This window comes from Panonychus citri, unplaced genomic scaffold (genome assembly GCF_014898815.1).
Source record: "Panonychus citri isolate SS breed McGregor unplaced genomic scaffold, ASM1489881v1 Contig00135, whole genome shotgun sequence".
Lineage (NCBI taxonomy): Eukaryota > Metazoa > Arthropoda > Arachnida > Trombidiformes > Tetranychidae > Panonychus > Panonychus citri.
In genome coordinates, this window is record NW_026515540.1 from 1,923,902 (window position 1) to 1,949,535 (window position 25,634).

The following is a 25,634-nucleotide window of genomic DNA, read 5'->3' on the forward strand; positions in this document are numbered from 1 at the left end:
ATTCTATTGGAGAAGATAATTAAATTGTTTATTTGAGAATAGAAAATGAAAACAACTCAATTCATCTAATAGTTTGTTGTTGTTGTTTTCTTTCACTATCATTACATACAAACTCTTTGTGTTTGATGTTATTCAATTTTCTGAACAAAAAATCAAAACAATTTAAACTGAGTTTGCGTTAATTGTAACTCTTTTTCCTCCTTGATTCTTGTTTATCGCCAGAATTCAGAATGAATCAAATTTTCCGATAGAAACTCAGCTGGAAATCAGCTTAGAATCAGCGTCGATTAACTATTAACACCATCACCACAAAATCAACTCTTTCCCAAGAGAATTGATATTGGAATATATTCCAAGACATTCGTGTGTTCATTTTTAACAATTTAAAGAAGAGATTAATTAGTTGAAACAATTGTTATTCTAATAGGTAATTGTTATCCATCCAGAATGAACTTTTCACTATATCAATGTGAAGACGTTGGATCTTGATTTGTTCAGAATTTGTTGTTAACCTTTTGTTGGATAATTTTTTCAATTCATTTTCTTTAGTTGGATTATCATTGTCACGTTCCAAGATTAGAAGAGAACCTTTTTTAAATTGTTCCATCTCATTGTTGTAATTAACTCCATATTTGAGGAACATATATCATGTTTATCGCTGCTCACGGTTCCTTTTAATCTGATTTGAGCTTCTTGATGGTTCATCGGGAGTGGAAGTTGTAATTTCTCATTGACCAGGGGATTGAATAAAGTTTCACCTTTCTCGTTAATTTCACATGAATTATATTCACCAGTTAAACAGTAGAAAGTTGTATTGTACAAATTGTTGATGTGACAATCAACTTGTCGCCATTTTAGATAGTCAATTATTTCCTTTGTTCCAGGATAGATAACACAACGACCATCAAACGCTGGTGGATATTTAAGGTCAACATTTACCATGTAATTTGTCCAATTGTAAACATAAAATGAAGTAAAAGTTGAAACAATCAGAGAAATCAGCTTGTTAGCTCTTCGTTTAAATATATCGGACGATTTTGATACAATGAAACTAAACTCGTCACTCTGACCATAGGCTATTTTAATTGATGGATAAAATGACTTCATGACCCCAGTAGCAGCTTCAACCATGAGATCCAATGCTCGTTTATCATTGGGTTTATGGAAATTATGAACTTTTGAGAATTGGTGAAATTTTTGACCATCAATTCTAACAGCAATGTAACAATTTCTCACCAAAACCGGATCACTTGCCTCTTCAAAGGTTCGTACATATTCAAATCGTGAATTAGCCATTGGACAGCAACAACCAAGAAAACTGGGAGACAATAAGTTAACACCAATACGATTAAGTAATAAACTCTTCCAGTGAAAAGAATTAAGTTTTCCAATCAACATCAATAAACAGAATCAACAACAAGAGGAGAAAAAAAAATTCTGTATCAACAAACGAATCAAATGTAAGAACAAGTAATTCCCTTGGTAACAATTTCCTTTGATTCCTTCAAAATACCCCTTCTAATCCCAGAGAACATAACAAAAAATAATCTAAAATTCCAAGAAATTAAATTACAGAGAAAAAAAGATCAGATGATTAACTGAGATAATTTAAATTTCTCATTTCAAAATTTTCTCTCATGAGAAAACATATGTTTCCAATTCTCTTGAATTTGGCGGTCACTTGGTTGCGAGAATTCGGTTGCCTTGGCAACTACTCGGAAACGGAAGAAAAGTTGATCACCTCAATCAACATAACATTTTGTCGGTGAATTTGATGGTTTTGTGTTTTTCTTGATTGTTTCTTGTGTAAATTAAATAGTTGTTTTGTTAAATTAAATTGATAAACTATGGGTCGAGACGATAAGGCTACTTGGAAAGCCAATTACTTCACCAAACTAATTGTAAGTATTGAATGAAATGAACTGATCTGTTTTTAGGTGAATCGTTTTCATGTGTATCTTTTTTTTTGACTTGGTTTTTTTTTCTCGCTTCTTCTTTGGCAATTTAGCAATTGTTGGATGAGTATCCCAAGTGTTTCATAGTTGGTGTTGATAATGTCGGTTCTAAGCAAATGCAGCAAATTAGACATTCTCTTCGATCATCTGGTGTAGTTCTTATGGGAAAAAATACCATGATTAGGAAAGCCATTAGGGGTCATCTTGAGTCTAATCCATCATTAGAAAAGTAAGTAATTAGATTTTTATTCAATCCAGTGTTTCTCTTTTAAAGGTTTAGCAATTCTTTTTAACTCTGTGACGTTTCTCTTATTGTTTTTCTTTCTTTTTTTTTGTCTAGGATCATGTCTCATGTTAAGGGTAATGTTGGTTTCGTCTTTACCCGAGAGGATCTTGTTGAGGTTCGAGATAAAATCTTGGAAAATAAGGTTAGCGCTCCAGCTCGAGCCGGAGCCATTGCTCCAATTGATGTAAAGGTTCCTCCACAAAATACTGGCTTAGTACCTGAAAAAACATCTTTCTTCCAAGCTCTTCAAATCCCAACCAAAATTTCTAAAGGTACCATTGAAATTTTGAACGAAATCCATTTGATTAAAAAAGATGACAAAGTAGGAGCCTCAGAAGCCACGCTTCTTAACATGTTGAACATCTCTCCATTCACTTATGGTCTTATCATCAAAAGTGTTTACGACTCTGGAACTGTTTTTGCTCCAGAAATTTTGGACATCACTAATGAAGACTTATTAGCTAAACTTATGGAAGGTGTGAGAAACATTGCCGCTTTATCTTTGGCCATTGGTTATCCAACTGTCGCTTCAGTATCTCACTCAATTGCTAATAGCTTGAAGAACTTGATCGCCATCAGTGTGGAAACCGATTATACTTTCAAAGAATCCGAAATGTCTAAGGAATATCTTAAAGATCCATCTAAATTTGCTTCTTCGGCTCCAGCCGCATCCGCTGGTGGTGCTTCACCAGCCAAGGCAGAAGCTAAAGTTGAAGAAAAGAAAGAAGAAGAGGAAGAAGAAGATGATGATATGGGCTTCGGTCTATTCGATTAGAATTGTTTATGATAACATCATAGATTTCTAACCCTGGATTTATTAATAAAGCCTGTTATTCAAACACAAAAGAGAATGACAATTTTCAATCGGGATAATCGCCTCTGATTATAATCTAATTTGAAATCAATATTGATTCTGGTACAAAAGTGAAATAATTACTCGTCAAATTTTTACTCAATTTTTATTTATATCTGAAGATGATTAATCGAGATTACAATCAATGATCAATATACTTTAATCAGATGAAAGATGTGTATGGATGTTAATTTATATTAACAATTAGAGTAGAAAAAGGGACAAAATGTTATATTGCTGACCACATTTTCTATTAATTTAAATTTATGGACAGTTTTAAATTCTTTGTCTTTTTAATTTTGTTAAATTGTAAACGTGAGTTTGTTTTTCTTATTCTGATGATGATGATGATGATCCACTAATTACGATAATTAAAATCGTTAAACATTGTTTATGGGCTTTTGTGGCTGGAAGAGACAACCGGACAAAATTGTTCGTATTAAACATTATTTACTTTTCATCTTTGGTTTAAATTAGTAGAAAGAGGGACTAGAGAAGAAGAATTAATTATGAGAAATTAAATATAATTTAAATTAATAGAAAACAAATGATCAATAATAAGGTAATTAGATGAATATAACGAAGATTAATTGTTGATGAGAAACAAATTGATGCGCTTATATAAATTGTCTGATGAATTTGTTCAAATGTACATTTGGCAGATTCACAATTAAGTGAAATTTGTTTAATGAGTTTCTATGTTTTTCATGATTTATGTCTGAGACTTGGAAACGATGTTAATTGATTAAATTATTAACAAAACAATTAAAGTCTCCAATTTATTGGTATTGTGATGACAGCGGAATACCAATTGATTAAGAATTGATTAATTGTCGTGGACGTTGTTGTTTGTTTTTTAAACACTAATCAGAATTGAAGTAAAATCGATGAGTCCAAATTATTGATTATTAGGGATAATTTAGTCTCTCCAAGTTTTACATTGTAAATCATTTTATTGGCATGAAATTAACTCCTGATGAGATTATTGATTAATTGTCCGTCTCATTTATTGGCTTTGTTTTTAATTCTTTGAGTCTTTTGATTTGTTCTTTCGTTGGCTTAATTGTGAACAATGTTAATTGTGATTAAGTGAATTATTTGCTTGACTTTTATGCTTTGTATTCGGGATATTTTTTCCTCGATCTTGACCTTGAAACTCTCGACGAAACCGTAACACCACAAGGAGGCGGTAAAAGGGTTAAAGTTAAAGGTCTAGATGCCGAACATGCCCTGACCTCTGTTGAGACGAACGATGGCCTGTCCCTTGGCCGGTGTTGGGACGACGAGGAATTGTATTGTAACTTCGGTTTAATTGTTGTTGTTGAGTTGCTAATCGAGCTGCTGCCGCTGATGTCTCCGGAAGGGAATGCTGGTGTTGAAGTTGATGAGACGATTGATGGGAATGATGGTGAAGTGAATGATGACTTGGGTGATGTTGTTGTTGCTAAAAGAGAACAATTTAAATATTAATCATCCAACTTAATTGTTTCTTTTAATTTGATTTACCTGTTGGAAGAATTGTTGAATTTGAGGCAACAATAATTGCTGCTGAATTTGGGTCGGCAAAGAAGCATGTAGCTGTTGGAGATGCTGCTATTGAGAAAGAAAAATAAATTCAGTAAAAACGGATTAGTTATTAATCAATCATAATGATAAATTGTTAATCCAAACAATAAATTACACTACGAAACAACTTAATCATTAAGATGGATTAAAGGTTTGATAGGATACAAGCAGAAATATGTAATTTAACATGCAGCATGATATTAAACTTAAATTGCCTATTAAATATATGAAATGATGGAAATGTAATTATATTAGTTAGTTTCTCATTCTATGTCAGTTAATCTAATAATCTCATCATTTAGTTAAGTGATTAGTTGGCTGATTTACTAATGAACACAATTTTCTGCTGTTTTTCATATGTCATCTATGTTTAGTTAATTTATAAAACTAAATTACATATATATATATGAATGTTGAGATTGTGACTGATTTAAACTGAAAACGATTGTCACTAAATTCATAAGGATAGTTAGACTTTTTTAAAGCTCAATTATGGACTAAGATTTGATTTCTCGGACTGGAATTATTTTCTTGAAGGAAAGGTAAGTGCGGCGGAGAAACAGCAATTTGTGATAAATTAACTGACAATCGAGGTATTTTCAATTAAATTAATAACTGTACTAGTAAAAAAGTAGGGCTGGACGCTTACTGGAAGCGCCTCCTCGGATGCACTTCGAAGAAGCTGTTGAGGCGACGAATAGAGATCTTGATCTCCGTTGGCTTCGGCATCGGTATCAAGGGCACTTCCATTATCATATTCTTCATCTTCATCTTCAGCCTCTCCACCACCTAAAACAGTGGATGTAGATGTTGTCGATGATCCAGTTCCCTGATTACCACCTAACACTTGAAGACCTGCTAATCCTGCTAAACTTGATAACCCAGATAGTCCAGATAAACTTGTGGGTAATCCGGATGAAGTAAAATTCATGTGACCCCTGAATTGGAAAAAAAGATAAAAAATTAAATTAGACAAAATGAAAGATTTTAATTAGATTTTAGTTACCTTGGAGCTGCGGGCGGAGGAGGTGGAGGGATTCCTGGTGTCTAAATCCAAGGAAATGGTGTAAATTAGAGTGATCGCTATTCAGCTGATTATCAACAATATGCTGCTGGGAGGCAGTGGATGATGTGGAGGTTGGATGTAGATATGAGGATTGAGAATGTCGACCAGAAGAACTGGCAATTAAACTGGTAACAACACCACCACCTAAACCCACCAGTGAATTAGATGAATAAAGATGGCGATCGGCTTCTGGTTCACTCATACGAATCTCTTCCGATCCTGTAGGTGAAAGTCCGGAAAGCATTGACGAGTGAATATTTTGCTGACCAGAGGCTGAAGGTAGTAATAGTTGTTGTTGTTGCTGCTGTTGCTGTTGCTGTTGGTGGTGTTGTTGTTGCTCTAATTGTCTCAATAAATCTTCAAGATTACGAATTCTAATGGGACAAGTCGACATTGAACTAACTCCGCCGTCTTCATTTTCTGATCCACTTTGAAGCTGAGTTTCTCCTCCTTTCATCAAACCTAAGGAACGATAAAAAAATAATCAATTTACAACCACAATCAAGTAATTAAAATGAAAAAATCAAGCAGAAGATAAAATTATTTTACTTTAAAGAAATTAAAATTTGAAGAATTAACCAATCGATTTCTAATATCGAACCCACAATCTAAATTCAATCACATCTCAATCTCAAGAGTAATAACTCTTTGTCTCAATCACTACAGTCATTTAGATAATTTTTTACTGTTTCTTTTGAAAATCTATGCTTTGCATTACTGATTAATTACCTTCATAATCAACTAATTGACTGTTAAACGATTGTTTCTTAATTTCTCCTGGACTTTGTCGAGCAGACAACGAACCTTGCAAATGACCAGAGACGGCAACTGATTGTAAGGCTTCCAGAATTCCTTCATGATAACCATTAAGACTTTTCAACGTTCTTTCAACTTGATTTAAAGTGTCCGTGGTTCGGCTAACATCTGATTGACCTTCATCTTGATTATCACTTTCCAGGCCACTCTGATCGACGCCCATCAATAATCCCGTTAGTGCAGCAGTTGAAGATGAACTACCATGCCGGGTATGACCGGACATCGGTGTACCTGAACCAGCAGGTCCACTTCCGTCACCCGCGTGTTTTAATATACCCTTTTCAGGTCCACCAACACCACCCGATGTCCCACTACCATGTGAAGAAACTTTCGGCAAATTATTAGGTGAAAGTTCAAAAAATTGTCCACCTTTTCCTTTAAGAGTTTCCAACAATTCCCGTTCCGTTTGCTCTAATGTTGTTTCCGTTGTATTTACATTGGCTGATGATTTAACTCTAGACTCTTTTGAATGATGTCTCTTCATTTCCGCCATCTTATCTTCACGATAAGATGGCATTGAACCAAAGGTTATTCGAGGTGTTACCTCACCAACTCCTGATCCATTCATACTATGATCATCATCTTTACTTCCGGATGAAAGTAGTTTCCGTTGTAAGCTTTTCTTTCGAGCAATTTCAGCCTTGTTTGGCAAAAGACTTTGACGTCTAAATAAACGAGAGATGAAAAAAAATCAGGTAAGAATATAATTCAAAGGAAAGAGTTTAAATTTCAGTAATTAATCAATTGACAAATTTATTCAAAGTAGATTATTTGATTTACATGTTTATCTAACTGAAAACAGTAAAACCAGAATCAACCCATTACCTAAAGTTACTTAATAATAATACTTGTCACCATTATGATTACTATTCGTGATTTTCATGGCTGTTAATCTAATTACAACAATTTTGACATTACAACAAAGGGAAACAATTTAATTTGACAAAACAAATCAAGATACAAAAAGTTACTGATTATTTTTACGAGATCAAACAATGGTTATCATCTTGTCAAAGGATGAAAATCTTTCCCATCAATTCACTAGACACCAAGAGCAACAATGATAACAAGAGGTATCATTGTATTCATCAGCATCTTGTTTTTATCATCATCAGCTGATTGAAATTTACTCTCTTTTTTCAACACAATAAGATAGACCCACAAGGCAAGATAGAGAGAGAGAGAGAGAGAGAGAGAGAGAGAGAGAGAGAGAGATAAAAGTTAAAGGAGATAAAAGATATGAAAAGAATAGGAAGAGAAATGAAATGTCACAGAATAAGAAGATAATGAAAAAAAAGTTCGAAATAAGAATTCGATACAGAAATGAAGGTAGAGTTTGAACCATGAACAAGGGGAGAGTGAGAGAGGAAGAGACAAGGGAGATCCCATCAAGATTTAAAAACAGAGAGAAAAATAAATCAGATCATCTAGAGAGATGAAGAAAAAAAAATACCAAGAAACAGCGAAAAGGAATAAAACAAAATTCGAAAACAAGATTTACTCTTTTTCAATTTGAAATTATCTAGAAGAAGATGATGATGACATGCCAAAGATGATAAAGATAATTCAAGGAAAATTTCATGATATCCACAGAGGGAATAATATGATCGCTTTCAAGTTCTCATTGATTTTGAAAATAATATCAAAGACAGAATTGAAGAATCAGGAAATTCAAATTTAGATTCACATTGAAATGCTAAACCAAAATTCTAGTTATTTAACTTAATTGATTCAACTGAATAATTTAAATTACAGCCAATCAAAAGATCACCTTCAATTGAAATAAATGAAAACATCGCAACACCAACAGTCAACAATCAACTGATTAAAACACTAATCATCTCGAGGAAAAATAAAAACATTTCAAATTGTTTACACTCAAATTTTACATCAATGATCATCAATCTAATGATTTAACTCTGAAAATCATCTAACATATACAGAAAACAAGGACGAAGGATAAAAAAATGATAATAACAGGGTAAGTTTATATTTCTATCGTAATTCATTTAATTTTCACTATTATAAACAATAAGATAATAATAATAATTGGTATACAGAGTTATTATTAGAGTAGAAAATTATTTCTCACTGAAAAAATATTGATTCCAGTGAATTCATCATCATCATGTAACCTTAAATAGTAATAGGAAAAAACTACAAACAAGTTCATTAAATTTGATTCGAAATCATTTTTACATTGAACGAATTTGTTATTATTGTTTTTCTATTTCTCCATTTTTTTCTCTCAATTTTATCTTCCATCATCATCACCATCCTTTATCTTCTTAGGAAAAATAGTGAATTTCTATTGTCAGGTCAATTGAATGTTCGCTATTATTATGAAGATGATTATTATTATCATTTTTTTTCTTCTTCTTTATAATATTTTCTTCGTTCTCATCTCAACAGAATAACAAGCCAATAAGATGATCGTCTTCATCTCTTTCTACATCATCTTTTTTCTCTGTTTCTTTTCACTCTCTCTCTCTCTCTCTCTCTCTCTCTCTCTCTCTCTCTCTCTCACCATTGATGTTAAACAACCGGTTCAATGAATCAGAGGCAAATTCAACCTGATTTCACCCAATAGAGATAAAAAGATGAACAAAGAACCAATTGGATTTAGAGTTACCCTGAAAAAATCAGATTATCAGAAGACAGATTCTATTGAGACTATGGAATTACTCTCTTTTCTTCATCAACTTTCATCATCTTACTTTTCTTTGGTATCATTATCATCATCATGCAATTTTATCTCAAGAAAAAAAAAGATAAGGAAACTCACGATTCTGACAATCAACTTGAAACTATCATATTAGTAATAAGCTTATCATACCAATGAGTGAGCATTTTTCTAGTTGTATGGAGCAAAATATCATCATCATGATTTTGTTGAGAAAGAGGAAGATGAAAATGATTCTTCCTGATGATGATCAAGCATGAAACTAGTTAGGGTTTCAAAGGGATGATAATGAGAATCAATTTAAATTGGGGGCAACTTTTACTTTCTACCTACAGGTAAATGATGTTCTTGATTGTTCAATCAATTTTTTTCTTCCTCTTTCTATTCAAGTAGAATTGAAGTTTCATGATGGATATCATGTAAGCTCAAGATGATACAAGACAAATGGTGATACTTTAATTTATCACCTTGAAATAGATTGAAAATAAGATAGAGACTCGGATCGAAATGAGGAAGTTTGCAATGAGAAATTCTGTTGAGAGAAAAAAGAAACACTGATTTTGGGTCAATCAGGAGATGGAAAGAAGGAGAAGAAATGAAAAAGAATCTCAAAGGTCATCATCATCATTCTCATTCTAAGGATTCATCTTTTTTTCTCATCTTCTTTTCGATTTGACCACTGTTTTCTCGCCTCGAATTGAATCGATCAACAAGAACATGGGCAAAGGATGAGGAGAAGATGATAAAGAGAAACATCAGCAGAATGAAAAGATTGATTTAAAGATGATGATGGAGAAAAGGAATCCAATGGAAAAATGGCCTTGTTAGTTTTCATTTTCGTTCGTTTCTTTTTTTACTTTCTCTGTTAATTTTTCTTCTTCCATATTCTTTTATCTTTAGCTCGAGTTTTCCAACCACAGAGACAGAGACAAGAAAAGGAGAAAGAAAGAATTAGTTCTTAATAGAATGATAAATATCAAGAATCCAATGGAAACAATAAGAAAATGAAAGAAATAATTTTCACAGTCAATTCCACTCGTAATCAACCCATAGACCATCATCATCATGAGCATCATTAACTTCATTCACATAACACTATTGGTGTACCTTCATCTCCATGACACTTGTAACCAGATATGAGTGATTATTTCATGTTACACTTTCCACTCCCAGAAACCATCATCCTAATCATCATTGATAGATTAACTCCCAGGTCCCAATTTTAGAATGATGAATCTGTTCACAATTATCAGTCATTTACACTTTTCACTTATGGTCAAACCTTTCTCTCTCTCTCTCTCTCTCTCACTCTCTCTCTCTCACTCGCTCTCTTTTTCATCATCATTATTATCTAGAAAGAAAGGACGAAAAAGATAAAATTATCATCATCATCTCCATCTTCCAATGAGAAACATTGAAGAAGCTTCAATAAAAAGGAGGAGGATGAGATGTTAATACTTGTTCATCTGATCTGTTAATAATATGAGAGGACATTGAACACCTTTGATTGTTTACAAATCAAGTTAGTTAAGTTGATTTACAATAGAGGATTTTGTTACAATGGTTTTTGGTGATGATGATGATGATATTTAATCCAATTGTCAAGCAGATTGATGAAAAACTAAGAGAGAGAGAGAGAGAGAGAGAGAGAGAGAGAGAGAGAGAGAGAGAGAGAGAGAGAAAAAGTAAAAGATTGTCTTCATTTTAATCATCACTTTCACTCATGTAAGATGTTGATGTGAATCAATTGATTCAATGATCACACTAACACTTTTTGGCACAAAATTAAATGACAATTGAGAAGAAGAAGGTATTACAATCAATGGAATCAGTGAAACTAATCAGTAACAATCAGCTAAGTAGAAATGATTATATTGATTGGTAAATCTTTATAAACATAATTGAGTCAATTTAATTTTTACCCAATTATAAAATTGGCACATTGTTACAATCTAACAATCAAATCATCTGAATCGTATCATTAACAACAATCACTTGATTACTATTAATTTTCTCTTGATACAATTTACTTTAATCAATCAACTTGAATTGATTATTTTATTCTATTCAGGTAACAATCAAATGAAGAAACAATTTCAAGATGAATCAACATTTAAGTAAATAAGCTGAAAGCTTTAAATCTTCATAAGCCTCAATCGATTCTATTTATCCGTTGACCATGTAAAATCTTGTGGTCACTTGTCATTGTTTGTTATTTTCTCATGATGATAAATCATTAATGATCATGATTAACCAAATGATTTGACTGTTGAGGTTAAACTACACACACATATATATATATATCACCATTACTATCATTTGGAGTCATTGAATAATCAATGATTATCGTGATGGAAAATATCATTAAAGATGATGATTATTATTCAACTATCATCATGATCGGAATAATTTTCAAGAGGAATACAATCATCATTTTCTTGGGTTTTCCTTATTTTCTGGTTCACCTTAAATTGTTAACAATTTTATCAAATATTCTTTGCAACATAATAATAATGACGATGAAGATGAAGATTGCATGATGATAAAAGATGAGGGAAAATATAACATCATCTGAATATTGAGCAAATAATGATAACAAGAATACATTTTCACAGAGGTTTCCATCAGATTCATCGCTCAATAAAAGGGAAGGGAAAAAACTATTATTTACAAAACAATTGAAAAAGAATAAGAATTGAAAATGTTATCAATTTGATACATTGAAGCTAAAGAGATGATTTGAACCATTTTTCGCACTTCAATTAATTACATTTCACATTACGTTTAAAATGAGAATAAAAACAAAAAAAAATCAAAAGGAATATTGGAATCGAGGGGCTTTGACTGGATGTTCATGGTGCACACTTGACATCATTTCAAAGGCATCGGATTCTGTATTCCTGCCACCAGAGGCTTGAGCAACTAAGGACTTAGGCCGGATTCGAACCAGTAATGAGCTGGTTAAGGAACGGCGACTTTGTCAATGTGCCAGTTGAGCTTGGGGCGAAAGAATAAGTTTTTCTTTTGTAGATATCCTTACCATAGAAACGAAAACAAAAGGTCTCTCGTCGAGTCGCCATCTTACGGTCAGCATCGAGTTTTTTTTATTCTTTTTTATTGACTCGCCGTTGATAAATTCGATTTAGATGTTATCATTATTGTTATTATAATCGATTTAAATTGAATAGCAATCAATGGCTAAATGACAATGCAAATTGTTGTTGTTGTTGTTGGAGAGCAAAAATAAATCTAAATCGTTGATTTTATGGGAGGAGGATGAATGGAAATGGTTTTGCAAGTGAAACAGGAAAAGAGATTGTTAATAGTTGCTGAAAAGGGATGAGGTTGATAGCTTCAGGAAGAGGAAAGGATGAGATAGACTGAGTATCGAATTCAAGGGGGAAGAGAGAGAGAGAGTAAAAATCATACCAAGGGTAACAGCAGTAGTGGCAATAGTTTTTCTAGTGGCTGCATCAATAATAACAATAAAGATGATGATGAAATAAAGAAAATTTAAAACCCAAAATGCCTTCAAATCGATATTGAATTACCTTGGGAGTACAAAATTCTGTCTTTTTTTCTGAAGATGCTGATGAGAAGGAGAGAAAAAAGTAGATAAGAAATGTCTCTATCTCTTTCTGTATTATCTTGTTAAAGGATGACGAAAAAAAGGAAAAAAATCTTCATCTTCTTTCAATATATCATAACAAGAATCACTATCAAACAGAATATTTTAGAATTGTAAACTCCAAGGAGGCTTATATAATATAATAACAATAACATTATCATCATCATCATCATCATCGCCAATAACAACATCCACCCATGGAAAAAAAGATGAGTAACTTATGAGATGTAAAAGAAAGAGAAAGAATAACAAGATGATGAGAAGAAGATAAATTCTGTTTTCATAATGATAATTCTCATCAACATTCAGCTCACCTTCTAACACAATATTCCCAATATTCCCTCTCCCTCCCACTCTTGCACTTTCGCTTCTTCAAATACTTTTTCTCTGATTAAATATAATGTCAAAATCATTGACAGGTTTTAAGTTCCGTTGTTGAGTTCGAGAGAGAAACTTATAAACACAGAATATCAAGTTTAACGATGGAGATGGTGAGTGATTTTCTCTCTCTCTCTCTCTCTCAATCTAAATCTCACTTTATAGTATTTCTTACTTTCCAAATTGATAGATTCTGACAAATATTTCAATCAAAACCATTTCATGGTAACTACATTACATGATAATGTTTATCAACTGATCAGTTGATAAAATTCAAACCAAATCAAAAACAACTCACTTGTTTCACCAAGTGATTACCTTTTTCATATGTAAATTTAATTTTAATTAAATTAAAAGTTAATTATTTGATAGTCATGGTTATCAAAAATAAAACAGATAAAGTTTACTCTCAATTGGATGTGAATAAATTGTTTATACCCAGAAAATGCTCAATTGTTACAGAATTAGGATTAAAGTCAAATTTAACTACATATCCTAATTTGAGTTAATCAATCTGACAATTAACAATAAAAAAAAGTTTTCTTTTACAATAAAAAATGAATGAAAGACAACGATAAGCTTTGAAGATGGTTAAATAATGGTGAAAATGTTTAAGCTCTTGTAATTATTGATTAACCTTAATTTCAAGGCATGATCACAGTGTAATTAAGCAGAAACATGTTCAAAGGATTTAATTATTACCATGATTAGCACAACAATTTAAAAGAAAGATCATTAATCTACCATGATAATCATCATCAATACACCAAAAGTATTCAAGTACAAATAAAAAAATGAGCATGAAGATGATGAAGATAATGATGATATTGATGAGAGGTCTAAATAAGGTTAGAAGATAATATTGAATTGATATACTAAACGAATGAAACGAAGTAAATTGAATATGACATGAAGAAAGGTTTGCTTCACCTTCTCTCTCTCTCTCAACTCTCTTTCATCCTCCCACTGTCTCCATCATCTCCATCATCATTCTCATCATCATCGTATCATCTTTATCATTCTCCCTTCTACTTATCGATCTTATCATTTTGTTTATGCGTATAAACACAATATAACGATGTAGAGAATGATGAAACCCATTGGTTTCCTTTTTTCTGTTTCTTTTTCCTTCATCCTTCAAAAATAGACTCGGACTCTCACTATAAACGATTTCAGGAGCCAAGATGATGGAGAGGAAGATGATGATTACGATGAGGAAGATGAAATGTGAACAACAAAATACATTCTATGGGAAAAAAACTCACGAAAACTTTCAATCCATTCTGTATACAGATATTCAGGCAAATGATAATGATGAACAAAAAAAAAGTTTACATTTGAGGTTCATCTTGATCATCATTATCATCAGAAGACAATATTTACAAAAAGTTTACTTTCTTTCTCAATCTTTACACTTTCTTTATCTTCTTCCACTTTCTTTACTATTTACACCTCCATCAGAACCAGTGGTCTGAAAATTCTGGTTTTTTTTCCTTCAGAAAAATCATATTCATCTTCCATGAATCATGATGATGATGATGATGGTTATGATTGCTCACCTTAACCGATTTCTATCATCATCATCATTTTTCTTAACTATTTTTTCTTGACTTAAAGATGATTAAGGGAAGAGATAAAGATGAAGATATATAGAGAGAGAGAGGAGAGGAAAAAAATTATCGATTTGATGTTCATTGCAAAAAGAAACTTTATCTTATCATTCAGTTATCATCATCATCTTATTTTTCATCATCAATTTGATCAACGTCTTAGTCTTAATCCCTTCAAGCTCCAATAACAATCTTGATATCCTCTTGATCCTCAACAATTACCTAACAATTAGAAAAAAAAGGTCACAGCTGATGCTGAAATTCAATCATGTTAGTAATCAAGATGATGTTCAGTAGATGATGATGATGATGTTTAGAGTAGAGATTAAACTTACAATGATGTTATTAATTTCTTGTAATTGGGATGAGTGAAATAATTTTGTCAAAAAAAAGAAATGAAATTTTGGTTCCTAAATTCAATATAAATGGAATATTTTGATCTGATAGATTCTATAAATACTATTGAATCATTTGGAATAGAGGAAAACATGATGAATCAACTACAGAATCTACTCAATTGAAACACATCGATTCCCTGTCTATTTATTTGTTTATCATTATCATCATCATTAGATGGAGATAATAATATGATTAAATTGAACAGTATGTGACTATCATGAAGATATTACATTGACAGGAAGACGACAAGTTGACACATCACATGGATATAAAATTGACAATTATAATTGTTTGTTAATCATCAACATGGTAACTACAATTGGTATGACAAGATGATACTGTAAGTAATGAATAACATTTAATATTAATACACAATATGTAATCTAATGTTTGTAATTTGCAAGCAATTAAATAAACATGATATTTAATTAATTATATTTTGGCCAACTTTTCCGTCTACAAGGACAAATGTAAATGTATCTTGATAATTAAAAAGCTAATTATAGATTAACGGTAATATTTAATTACTTTTAGTGTACTTTGTACGTGTTTAGCAATTAAAAATCATTTAAACCATTGTAATATAAAGATTAACCAAAACAAAAAATGATTGTTAATTTAACTAATTGCTTCAAATTATAATTGTATTTTTACATTAATTATTAATACAATGATCAATAATCTTTGATTTGTAACTTCATTATCAAATGTAATGATGATAATAATCAATGAATTGAAAATTTTATCTCATCACTTCAATCAATTCAATTACCGGTTGGTTAAATTCATTGTAACTAATTTGATTAAATTAATTATAATCCTTGTATCTTATTGACCTATTTGTATTTCTATTGGTCATTTAATTATGATTTAAATCAAATGTACTGAAAACTGATCTTGATTGAAATACTATTGGGAAAAAGCATCAACTTACAATTAACTAAATTAAATCAATCAAACTTTTTTCTTCTTCTATTGATCTAGTCAATACTTAATGTATGCGAATACCCAAGCAATCAGATAACTTCAAGTTTTGATTGAATTCAAGTAAACGTAGAAAATCAAAGGGCTTAATTGATAAATTATCGATTTTCTTTGCATCTTTTTCAATAGCAAATTCGGTGAACTGATTTACATTTGATTTTTGATATTATTTTTTTGCATTTACAATTATCATGAAATCAACATGAATGAATCATTCAGAATGATAATCATGTTTTTCGGTTGATTACCTAATGGACCACCATCATAATTATCATAGAAACAATTTAATAAGAGTGTAACAGTTGATAAAATTTAAGTAGATTGATGTAAATTGTTGATAATGATAATTATTGCATCTCAATAACTTTTTTCATTAAGATTTATGGATTAATTTTGTTGATGAATTGCAAATGAGCAACATTGTATTATAATAGTGGATGATTAACTTTTGATTATAACCTAAGATTATAAGATATTTTTAGATGTTAATTTGATTATTATCATAATTATACAGTTATAATTATTGCTATGGCACCAAGGGTCTTTGATAGTAATAATCAGTTTTTTTTATATACTCTTAATTGTGACAAGTGTATAATTAAGTAAGCAAATCAAGTTATCCAGGTAGTGAGTAGTTGACTGGGTAAAGTTGATTGTTAATAGTTGATTATGAGTACTATTATTGTTAAGATATATGTTTATTATGATCATGTTAATTAAGTTAATTAAAATAACAACAACATACCTGTAACATTGAGCTAGAAGAGTAAAGAAGACAAAAACTCCGCCAACAATTGAGATCAATATCATTACCAGATTACGAGCACTTAATGATTTTTTATTGCTCTCTAATGGTCAGTAATGGTCAACATGAGGTCGTCATCATGGATGATAAATTAAGTCATGGAAATTAAAAAAAAAGTAATGATATACAATTAGAATTGAATTCATACAATTTATGTACTTGACTAGGTGTTATCATGATGGAATCACATTTGTTTAATATGTTAAATTGAATTGTTCACTGAATATGTGACATGAACTGAATTATGAGAGAGATAATGAAGTTCAGTGAGTAATTATCAGAATCTGATTTGATAATGAGATATCAATTACTATTATATTTTGATATTTTTTTCTCCATAATAATCAAGTTAATTGTTTGAAAAATAATGATCATGGTTGTTTTATAATGGATTTTTTTCTCACAAAGGTTACATACCATACTCTGTGAATTTAGTTGTATTATCCATGGCGATTTTTACATTATTCATGAATTCTTGATTAGGATTAGGTGTAACTGATCCTGGTGATCCGCTTAAATCAGCTGATGATGTTGTAACTCGAGAAGATCGTTGTGAACAATCAGGACCAAGCCAACTATATGAACAGAAACAGGTATTGAGATTGGAACAAATCTGAAAATAATGATAATTGAAGATAAGAAAATTAATAATAATGATATTATTTATGTTGTCATGATGAAAACATGATGAAAAAAAAAGGTTATTGATGATGAGGAATCGGAAAGTATTAAGGTAAACAAAAGATGTACAATCAAATAGGATAACGAGAAAAGGTGTGTCAATTTATAAGCGATTGTTTATCTTGAATATCATTGTGACAATTTGGTCAGGCAGATATTGTCCTAAACAAATCATCCTGAATGCTATTATATTCTGACTGAATTTGGATATTATCTATTGACAAATACACCTCTGGATAAAATGTTGTATACAAATGATAACATTAAAGGTAAATAACTGTTTCTATCAATGTCTATTTTTTTATGCATTATCTTTGTTATCACATTGAGTTAATTTTTAATGAACAATTTCATTACTATGACAACTTAAATGGTTAAATCGCAACTTGGAGATGTGTTGATCATTAAATTATTTAAGTTTCTAAAAAAGATTTCAAAGTAAATTGATCGACATTCATGCAAACATGTAAAAACTATTAATGAAGCTGAACACTTAGTGATTATAATAAATATCGATAATTATTATCGTTGTTATTACAATCTAAGTGTAACAATTAGACGAGATAATAGATAAAGTTGCTATCATATATATAAAGATTTATACTATTGATTGACCTTTTTTTCCCTTGGATAATGTTATCCTCATCATCATCTTAACCCCTCCCTTTATTCATCCATTTCTTCATCATCATCACCATTCAATCCTCATCCATTGTCATACGTTTTTCACCAATATTACAAAAACAAGTCCAACAAATAACGAGTTGAACAAATATTGAGACAATATATAAACCAGGAAGCTGTAAACATTGATGCTCTCTCTCTCTCTCTCTCTCTCTCTCTCACACATCTTTTATCATCTTCATCTTCCATCTTCTTATATTATTTTTTCATCTTCCACTCATCATCATAATCTTCTTTCTTCCTCTTTTCTCTCATCGACTTTTCTTCAAGTACACTTTTCTCATTTCTCATCATGATAATGTTTTTATTTACTGTTCATCAACTTTGTTCTCAGCATAATCTTGATATATTCCAAAGAAAAAGAAGAAAAAAAATTTCAAACGATAGTAAAGGTCAATTGATGGTGATAATAATGATGAAACAGTTAACGATCATATCAAGAATTGTGAACTTAATATACAATAAACAATGAAAGGAAAGTGAGAGAATGAGAGTGAATGAGTGAGTGAGCAACTGAAATGAACTTTTTGAATTTATATTCTTGTAAATAAAGTGAAACATTCATATATTTATATACACATACAATCAACTCAATTTACTTTGACAGAATCAAAAGTAAATCAATAAATTTTATATATAAAAATTACATTGAATATATTTTTACATGTAATAGTTTGATCATCATGATACTTTCTAATTTTAACTATTTAATTCAATTGGTGAATTGACTTATAACAGGACTACATAGAAATGAAGAATAGGAAAATATTTCAACTATTCAGATAATTTCAAGAATTCAGGCAAGAATTTATTACTACAAGAATTTGAAGATGAATATTTTTTTTACACTTTTAGCTCTTTCTCCAATTTCTTACTCACTCTCTTTGTCATCCAACTTTCTCTAGCTTTTAACGTTTCATTCAGAACTCAATATATATATACTTCATCTGAATCTGTATCTTTGAACATTTTCACCATTCAAGCCTGGAAGATGAAGATAAAAGATTCACTGTGAAGATTGAGAATTTATTTAACCTCGTTTTCATCCTCCTATTTCATCATCTCCCAATTGCCTCCCTGTATATATTATTTCATACATATTAAGTGTATTCAGATGATTTCTTCGTAGCAAAAAATATATATCAAGAGAGAGAGAGAGAGAGAGATCCTTGAGGAGATCCTCTCTGAATTCAATCATCATGATAATCATGATGATGAGAGATGGAGCTTTGGATATAAAATGATAATGTAATATTCAATGGATAAGGAGGAGACAAATTAGATCTTAAAGTTAATCAAATTGAAAAGATCTGAGTAATTAAGGATAGTTTCAATTAGATGAATAGAGTTAGCAAGTATTATAATATAAAAAAAAAGGATGACGGTAAAAGATAATGATGATGCTAAATAGATGCTTCTTTCAGAATCATAAATAGATACTTAACAAGAATTAATTAGATAATTATACATTGAATGTAGTTAATGATTAGAAATCAGAAATCAGATCTATCTTAACAATAAGAGAAATCGATAAGTATCTTATTAAATCATTGAAATGAAATTCTATCTAAACTTTTGGTTAACTTGTTAATTAAATGGTTATTAACTTACCCCATTCCCTGAGCATGGGATGGCAACATTATTGGATGGACAATCACCAGGTTGGATGTATTGGTCGATACTAACACAACTTTGATTAAAACAAATCTGTAATATGAAAAAAAAAGGATAAAGATGAGTAAAAAAGTAAACAAGAATAGGAAACATGATGATTATTGAATGTTATACAACGAATGAGGAAACAAAATTATATCAATGATAAAGATAATAATCATGAAAATGATTGATTTAAATGACAATGAAAATGTATCACAATTAGAAAAATTATCGATAATAATGAAACACTGTATATGAAATCAAATATGAAAACACAAAATATATTATACTTCCGTTGTATATTATTACCTTATTATCTGAACATTTGGTTCCATCTTGAAGTAGCCCCATGTCGGAGATATCGGAACGACTTGAGCCCCGGGCAACTTTACATTCGTATTCGATATCGCTGATAGAGATAATTGTTCGAGAATACTCTTTGTTTATTTCCTTTTTGAATGGCACTTGTTTACCGAATTGGCACTGAAGTGATCCGCACATTATATTCCTAAAAAATTGGATGAAGAAAGAATAAATTTCCATTGAAAAACATATTAAATACCAAAGAAATGATAATATCATTTACCAATGAATATTTGGAATTGAAATTCATTATATATTAAAACTTCAACCAATCGCCTAAGGCGATTCATGCTTTCGAAAGGTTGATAATATTATGATAATATGATTATTATAATAGTTACAGACTTCGACTGTTAATCTTTTGGTAATATATGAACATATCGAACAGAAGTTTCGATTTGGAACTTTTTTAAAATTCTGGTTCTATGTTTATCTTTACCCAGAATCTATCATATACAAATAGTTAATCAACAAATCGTTTCCACTAATCAATAGTTTCAATAAGATGATAAATTGATTCTTAATGAACAATCAATTGCTGATTAGATGATCAATTTAAAAATAGTTAAATTGATTAATTTATTGGTAAGAAAATAATAATTGAAATAAAAACATTAGTCAACAATTTAAATCTATGTGATTTAGTAATAGTTAAGTTTCAAGTTCCTAATTTAATTCACTCAACTTATCGTGTAATTTATTGATTGTTACAAAGTTGCTCCCTTGATCTTGATTACATTTTAAAACAAATAACCAACTATAATTACCGATTAACAAATCAACTTGAACAGATAAACACTAATTGTGTACAATTGTGTATTTAAATGTTAATAACAATACAGATTTATTATTCGAGTTGGAGATTGTTTTTTCCCTAACAATTAAAATACTATGTAAAGGAAAAGGTTCAGATAATTACTGCTCATTAGTTGTAAAAATTAAGGGTTAGAATCTATGTTATAAATTAATTGAAAAAACTTGAAACTAGAAAAAAGTTTTAATTAAATCAACTAATAGTATTGTTTTCATGATTATTATCACTATTGTTAAATGACCTGAATTAACCTTAAACAATGATTATAATGTTAGGTAAGATTTGTCACCAACTAATAGTATCTTTGTAATAATAATTAAATGTCACTTGATTAGCTATAATTATATGTTGATAGTTGGTTTTCATGGTGATTAATTTAATTGTAGTGATTATTACTTACTCATCGCTACATTTAAGATGAATTCCTTTACCATCAACACCACAATTACCCTTCATGGTACCTTGAGCATTAAATTGTTCATAACAAACTGGTTCAGATGCTCGAGCACCGGCACCCCAAATTGCGACACATTGGCTATCGGCTGTTGGACATTCACCATTGAAACAAAATCCTTTCTGATTCTTACAATCAACTCCATTTTTACGATAAATATCAGCAGGACACTAGAGAGAGAGAGAGAGAGGGAAAGAAACAAACAAGAGAAATGGTCAATTAACAATTCAATTAATTATACGGTATTATTATTATTACATAATAGGTGTCATTTGTAATACTTACACTTCCGTGTTTACCATCACAGACTTCCGCTATGTCACATTCATCCTTGGCATGTCTACAGATATGTCCTTCCTCTTTAAGCTGTGAAAATCAATGAAAATAATCACACCCAAGGTGAGAAATAAAGGATTGATTTAATCATCGTTATTGGAAAATAATATATTAATAGTTAATTCTAGACTATCGTACGAAACTTATTCGCTCACTGAGATTCGGTAAATTGTTAAGAAATATTAAACTGTATACACTTTCAATTAGGTGGACATATAATTGTTTCCTTTTACTTGTCATATTCAATCTTATCCCTGAGGATGAAGATGATGATGATAGGAGGGAGAGAAATAGCAGTTGAATGAGTTACAATTTATAGTGGACAACAAGAAATATAATCAATCATCACTCTAACTGTCCAACAAATTTTTACTCCTGGAAAAGTTTACTAACTTACATTTATATTAATAATAACAGAAAATAATAGTAATAATTACACAAGAAGTTGAAACAAGGAAAATAAATTATCATCTCAATCTAAGAGCTAATTCATTAGTTTGGGTCATCATTAGTTACAATTTTCTCTCTCTTCTACTTGACCCTTGACTTCCTGAATCTATTGTTAGGTTACTTGTTATAACCATTTTCTAAAGGAAAAAAAGTTCAAAAAGATTAATGAAACTCGAAATCGTAAATTTTGAAAGGATTTTCCGATTTTAAGAAGGATTTCTGAAACATCTCATCATCAACACTGGAGAGAACAAGAAGAAAATTTAATTCTACTTTAATTGTGAAAATTTACGATTAAAAATTGGAAATTGTGTAAGTCCACTTACCTTACAATTAACACAACAAGGTCCAGTTGAACATTCAGATTCTATCCTTAACTTACAGGTAATTGGATCACAACATGGATCAGTTTCTTGGCATTTTTGGAAAGTACCACAATCACAATCTTCTCCTTCATCGATACGTTCATTTCCACAATTACGAAAATCTTCAAGTTGATTAGGCTTGTTAAGTAGGCAAATACCATTACCTGCCTGGAGGGCATTATTATAAACTGAAACTGAGCATTTAGAAAATTGATAAGGTTGAATATTGTTCACTCCAAGTATATAACGACCCATAACACATCCCCACCAATCAGGGCAGTTACATTCTTCCTCTTTGACCTCCTCATCGTGACCCATTCCAATGTTATGACCAATCATATGGGCAACGGTTATCGCCACCAAATGAGGTTCATAAATACTTGCATCTTGACTGACCGCTACCGCTTTTGCTGTACAAATACTATCTGGAACTGCCATACCCACTTCATTATTTTGAAATGCTTTACCAACCAAAAGGTGAGCCGCATCCATTGGTACTTTATACAAATTTCTTGTTCCATACTCCATGAAATTGAGCAATGTGTTCCTAACATCTTCAGATACAACAATCTGATTACCATGAGCCCAGGTTTCAATATAAATTACTGAAATTCGGGTATTAATAAGGCGAAAATACATGTCAACACTATTGATTATTTGAATTGCATCGTTGACAACCTCCCCTCGAGTCGCATTACTCCGATTCTCGAACATGGCTTGGTCAAGAATAAGTGCCAGTTCGATATATTTATCAATTGTTCTTATATCTCGTTTACCCTTACTAGCACCAAATGGACCTTTACGATACTGTTTAAAACTCCATTCGTGCATGTGGCTATTACCACAGGTATGCTTGTGTGTTGACTCAGAAAAAAATCGATATATTATGTGGGGATGTTTTCTAGACAGATCACCTCCGTAAAATGGATGGATAACAAAAGTTTCGTTGCCATGATTGATAATACCACTGAGACCATTACAGGTACGAAAGGCTGCAAGGGCACCAGGATAATCTCGTATGGTACCATGATAATAACAATGTTCAATCTCTTGTGTAGATACTTGCCTTGCACCTTCAGGTAAAAAATGCTTCTGCATTAAGCCTGGGGCTAAAAGATGTGTATTGAGCTCCAATTCAAGGCGGAACTTGTATTTAAAGGCTTTTATGAGCAAGCTTGTTGAGTGAACATGTTTACCAGTACTATTTGAAGAGGCATCTCGAGTGGAAATGCCCATTTTTTCATGTTTCCTAAGTTGAACTGGATAAATGACTTCATAGAATCTACTTGGTATACTACTAATAAGACGCTCATTTTCAGGATATAATCGTTTAAGCCTTTCAACTTCAGCTATTAAAAGAAAGAGAGAGAGAGAAACAAGTGTAAAAACAGGGATGGGTTAGTCAAGGGAAGGAAATAAAGGAGAAAAAAGGATGAAGATGAAAATGGACAATAGAAAGAGAGGAAAAGATAGAACCAGACAGAGTGAAAATGTTATGAGAAATATCAGCTGGATGAATCATCTTGTTTTTCTCAGGTAACAAGAGATATTCTCTACCTTCCTGATACCAGATAATTTGGTAGATAATAATAACACAAGAGAAGAGAGAAAGTAAAGGAGAAGGAATTTTAACAATGAAGTAACATAACCAAGCGAAAGTAACATTGATGGTTGTTAACCAAAAGGAATGAGAAATAAAGTAAACAGCAAAAGAAGATGGAAATTGTTTAAAGATGGAGAGAGAGAGAGAGAGATAAAAAGAGAATATTCTTTCCTAGCTACTATTTTATTCTCTCATTTTCACTTTCTCTTTCCCAGAAAAGAAGAATTATTTACTCAGGATATATGATTGTTCAGATTAACAAAAAAATTTTCCATAATTTTAGAATCAGGTAAACCTCATTTTCAAGAGCCTCTTGTTAGAATTGTTGGAATTAATGTTATTAAGGATTAACAGGATGAATTTTATGTAATCTATCATGCTGGGAGTCTGGTATTGTTTTGTATTGTGCAGGGAGAGAGAAACAGAGTAGAAAAATCTATCATGGAGAAATGAAAAATGAAAAGAATTTAGATTTGAAATCAATCTTCTTACCAATTGGGCGAGCATCTTCAGAGAAATCATCTCGAACCAGTTCATCAGCAGCTTTAAATGTCGCCAGTGACAGGGGAAGAAAGGAAGAGAGGAAGATGGTTATATACAGTGGGTAAGACATAAAGGAGGAATATGTTGACAAGGAGAGAAGAAGAAGAGAAAATGTAGAAAAAAATTAACAACAATAGTCCATGTTGCTGGTGAGTAGAAATGATGAGTAATTGGAATCACTTTTATAAGAGAAGAGAAAAAATAATCTCCAGGTGAGTTATAGAGTCAATGTGAGTCACAGGAAGAGAGAAAAAAACCCCAGAACACAACACAGAGAATACACAACACGAGATGATATAAAGATTAAGATTAGAGATGAATAAGAGGAGATGAAGAAAAAAATAAAAGAAAAATAAAGAGAGAGAGAGAGATAAATAGAGAGAGAGAATAAAAAATATGACTCAGGGAGGTGAAGAAAAAACCAGAGAATCAAAGGAGTGAAAAGATGGAATGAGAAAGAAAAGAAAGAGACACACAAAGAGAAAAGGATATGATGATAAATTACGAGAATGAAGATGAAGATAAATCTATTCTTCGTTGTGAAGATGAGAGAGAGAAAAAAAGATTCGTTTCTAAAAATCAGGTTCTATTCTTGAACCGAAAAACAGTTAACTCTTTCTGACGATTTATCGATAAACATTTTCACTTTTTCTCTC

At 31.1% G+C, this 25,634-nt stretch overlaps 3 protein-coding genes across 3 annotated transcripts; 1 reads left to right on the forward strand and 2 right to left on the reverse strand.

The window, feature by feature from the left end:
* Positions 1-95: 95 nt before the first annotated feature.
* LOC128391795 (uncharacterized) lies at positions 96-1,636 on the reverse strand. The gene is given in 2 exon segments (XM_053351740.1): positions 96-645; positions 648-1,636. Coding segments are annotated over 2 exon segments (981 nt in total). The 5' UTR covers positions 1,399-1,636; the 3' UTR covers positions 96-415.
* Positions 1,637-1,739: 103 nt separating this feature from the next.
* LOC128391796 (60S acidic ribosomal protein P0-like) lies at positions 1,740-3,092 on the forward strand. The gene is made up of 3 exons (XM_053351741.1): positions 1,740-1,901; positions 2,009-2,184; positions 2,296-3,092. The coding sequence occupies exons 1-3, from the start codon at positions 1,848-1,850 to the stop codon at positions 3,014-3,016; spliced, it is 951 nt and encodes a 316-aa protein (XP_053207716.1). The 5' UTR covers positions 1,740-1,847; the 3' UTR covers positions 3,017-3,092.
* Positions 3,093-3,414: 322 nt separating this feature from the next.
* Positions 3,415-25,612, reverse strand: LOC128391790 (disintegrin and metalloproteinase domain-containing protein unc-71-like). The gene is given in 14 exon segments (XM_053351735.1): positions 3,415-4,538; positions 4,601-4,687; positions 5,282-5,598; positions 5,667-5,703; positions 5,706-6,188; positions 6,456-7,207; positions 16,970-17,072; positions 17,447-17,642; positions 20,006-20,101; positions 20,360-20,558; positions 21,628-21,851; positions 21,967-22,047; positions 22,794-24,181; positions 24,928-25,612. Coding segments are annotated over 14 exon segments (4,419 nt in total). The 5' UTR covers positions 25,049-25,612; the 3' UTR covers positions 3,415-4,203.
* Positions 25,613-25,634: the final 22 nt, after the last annotated feature.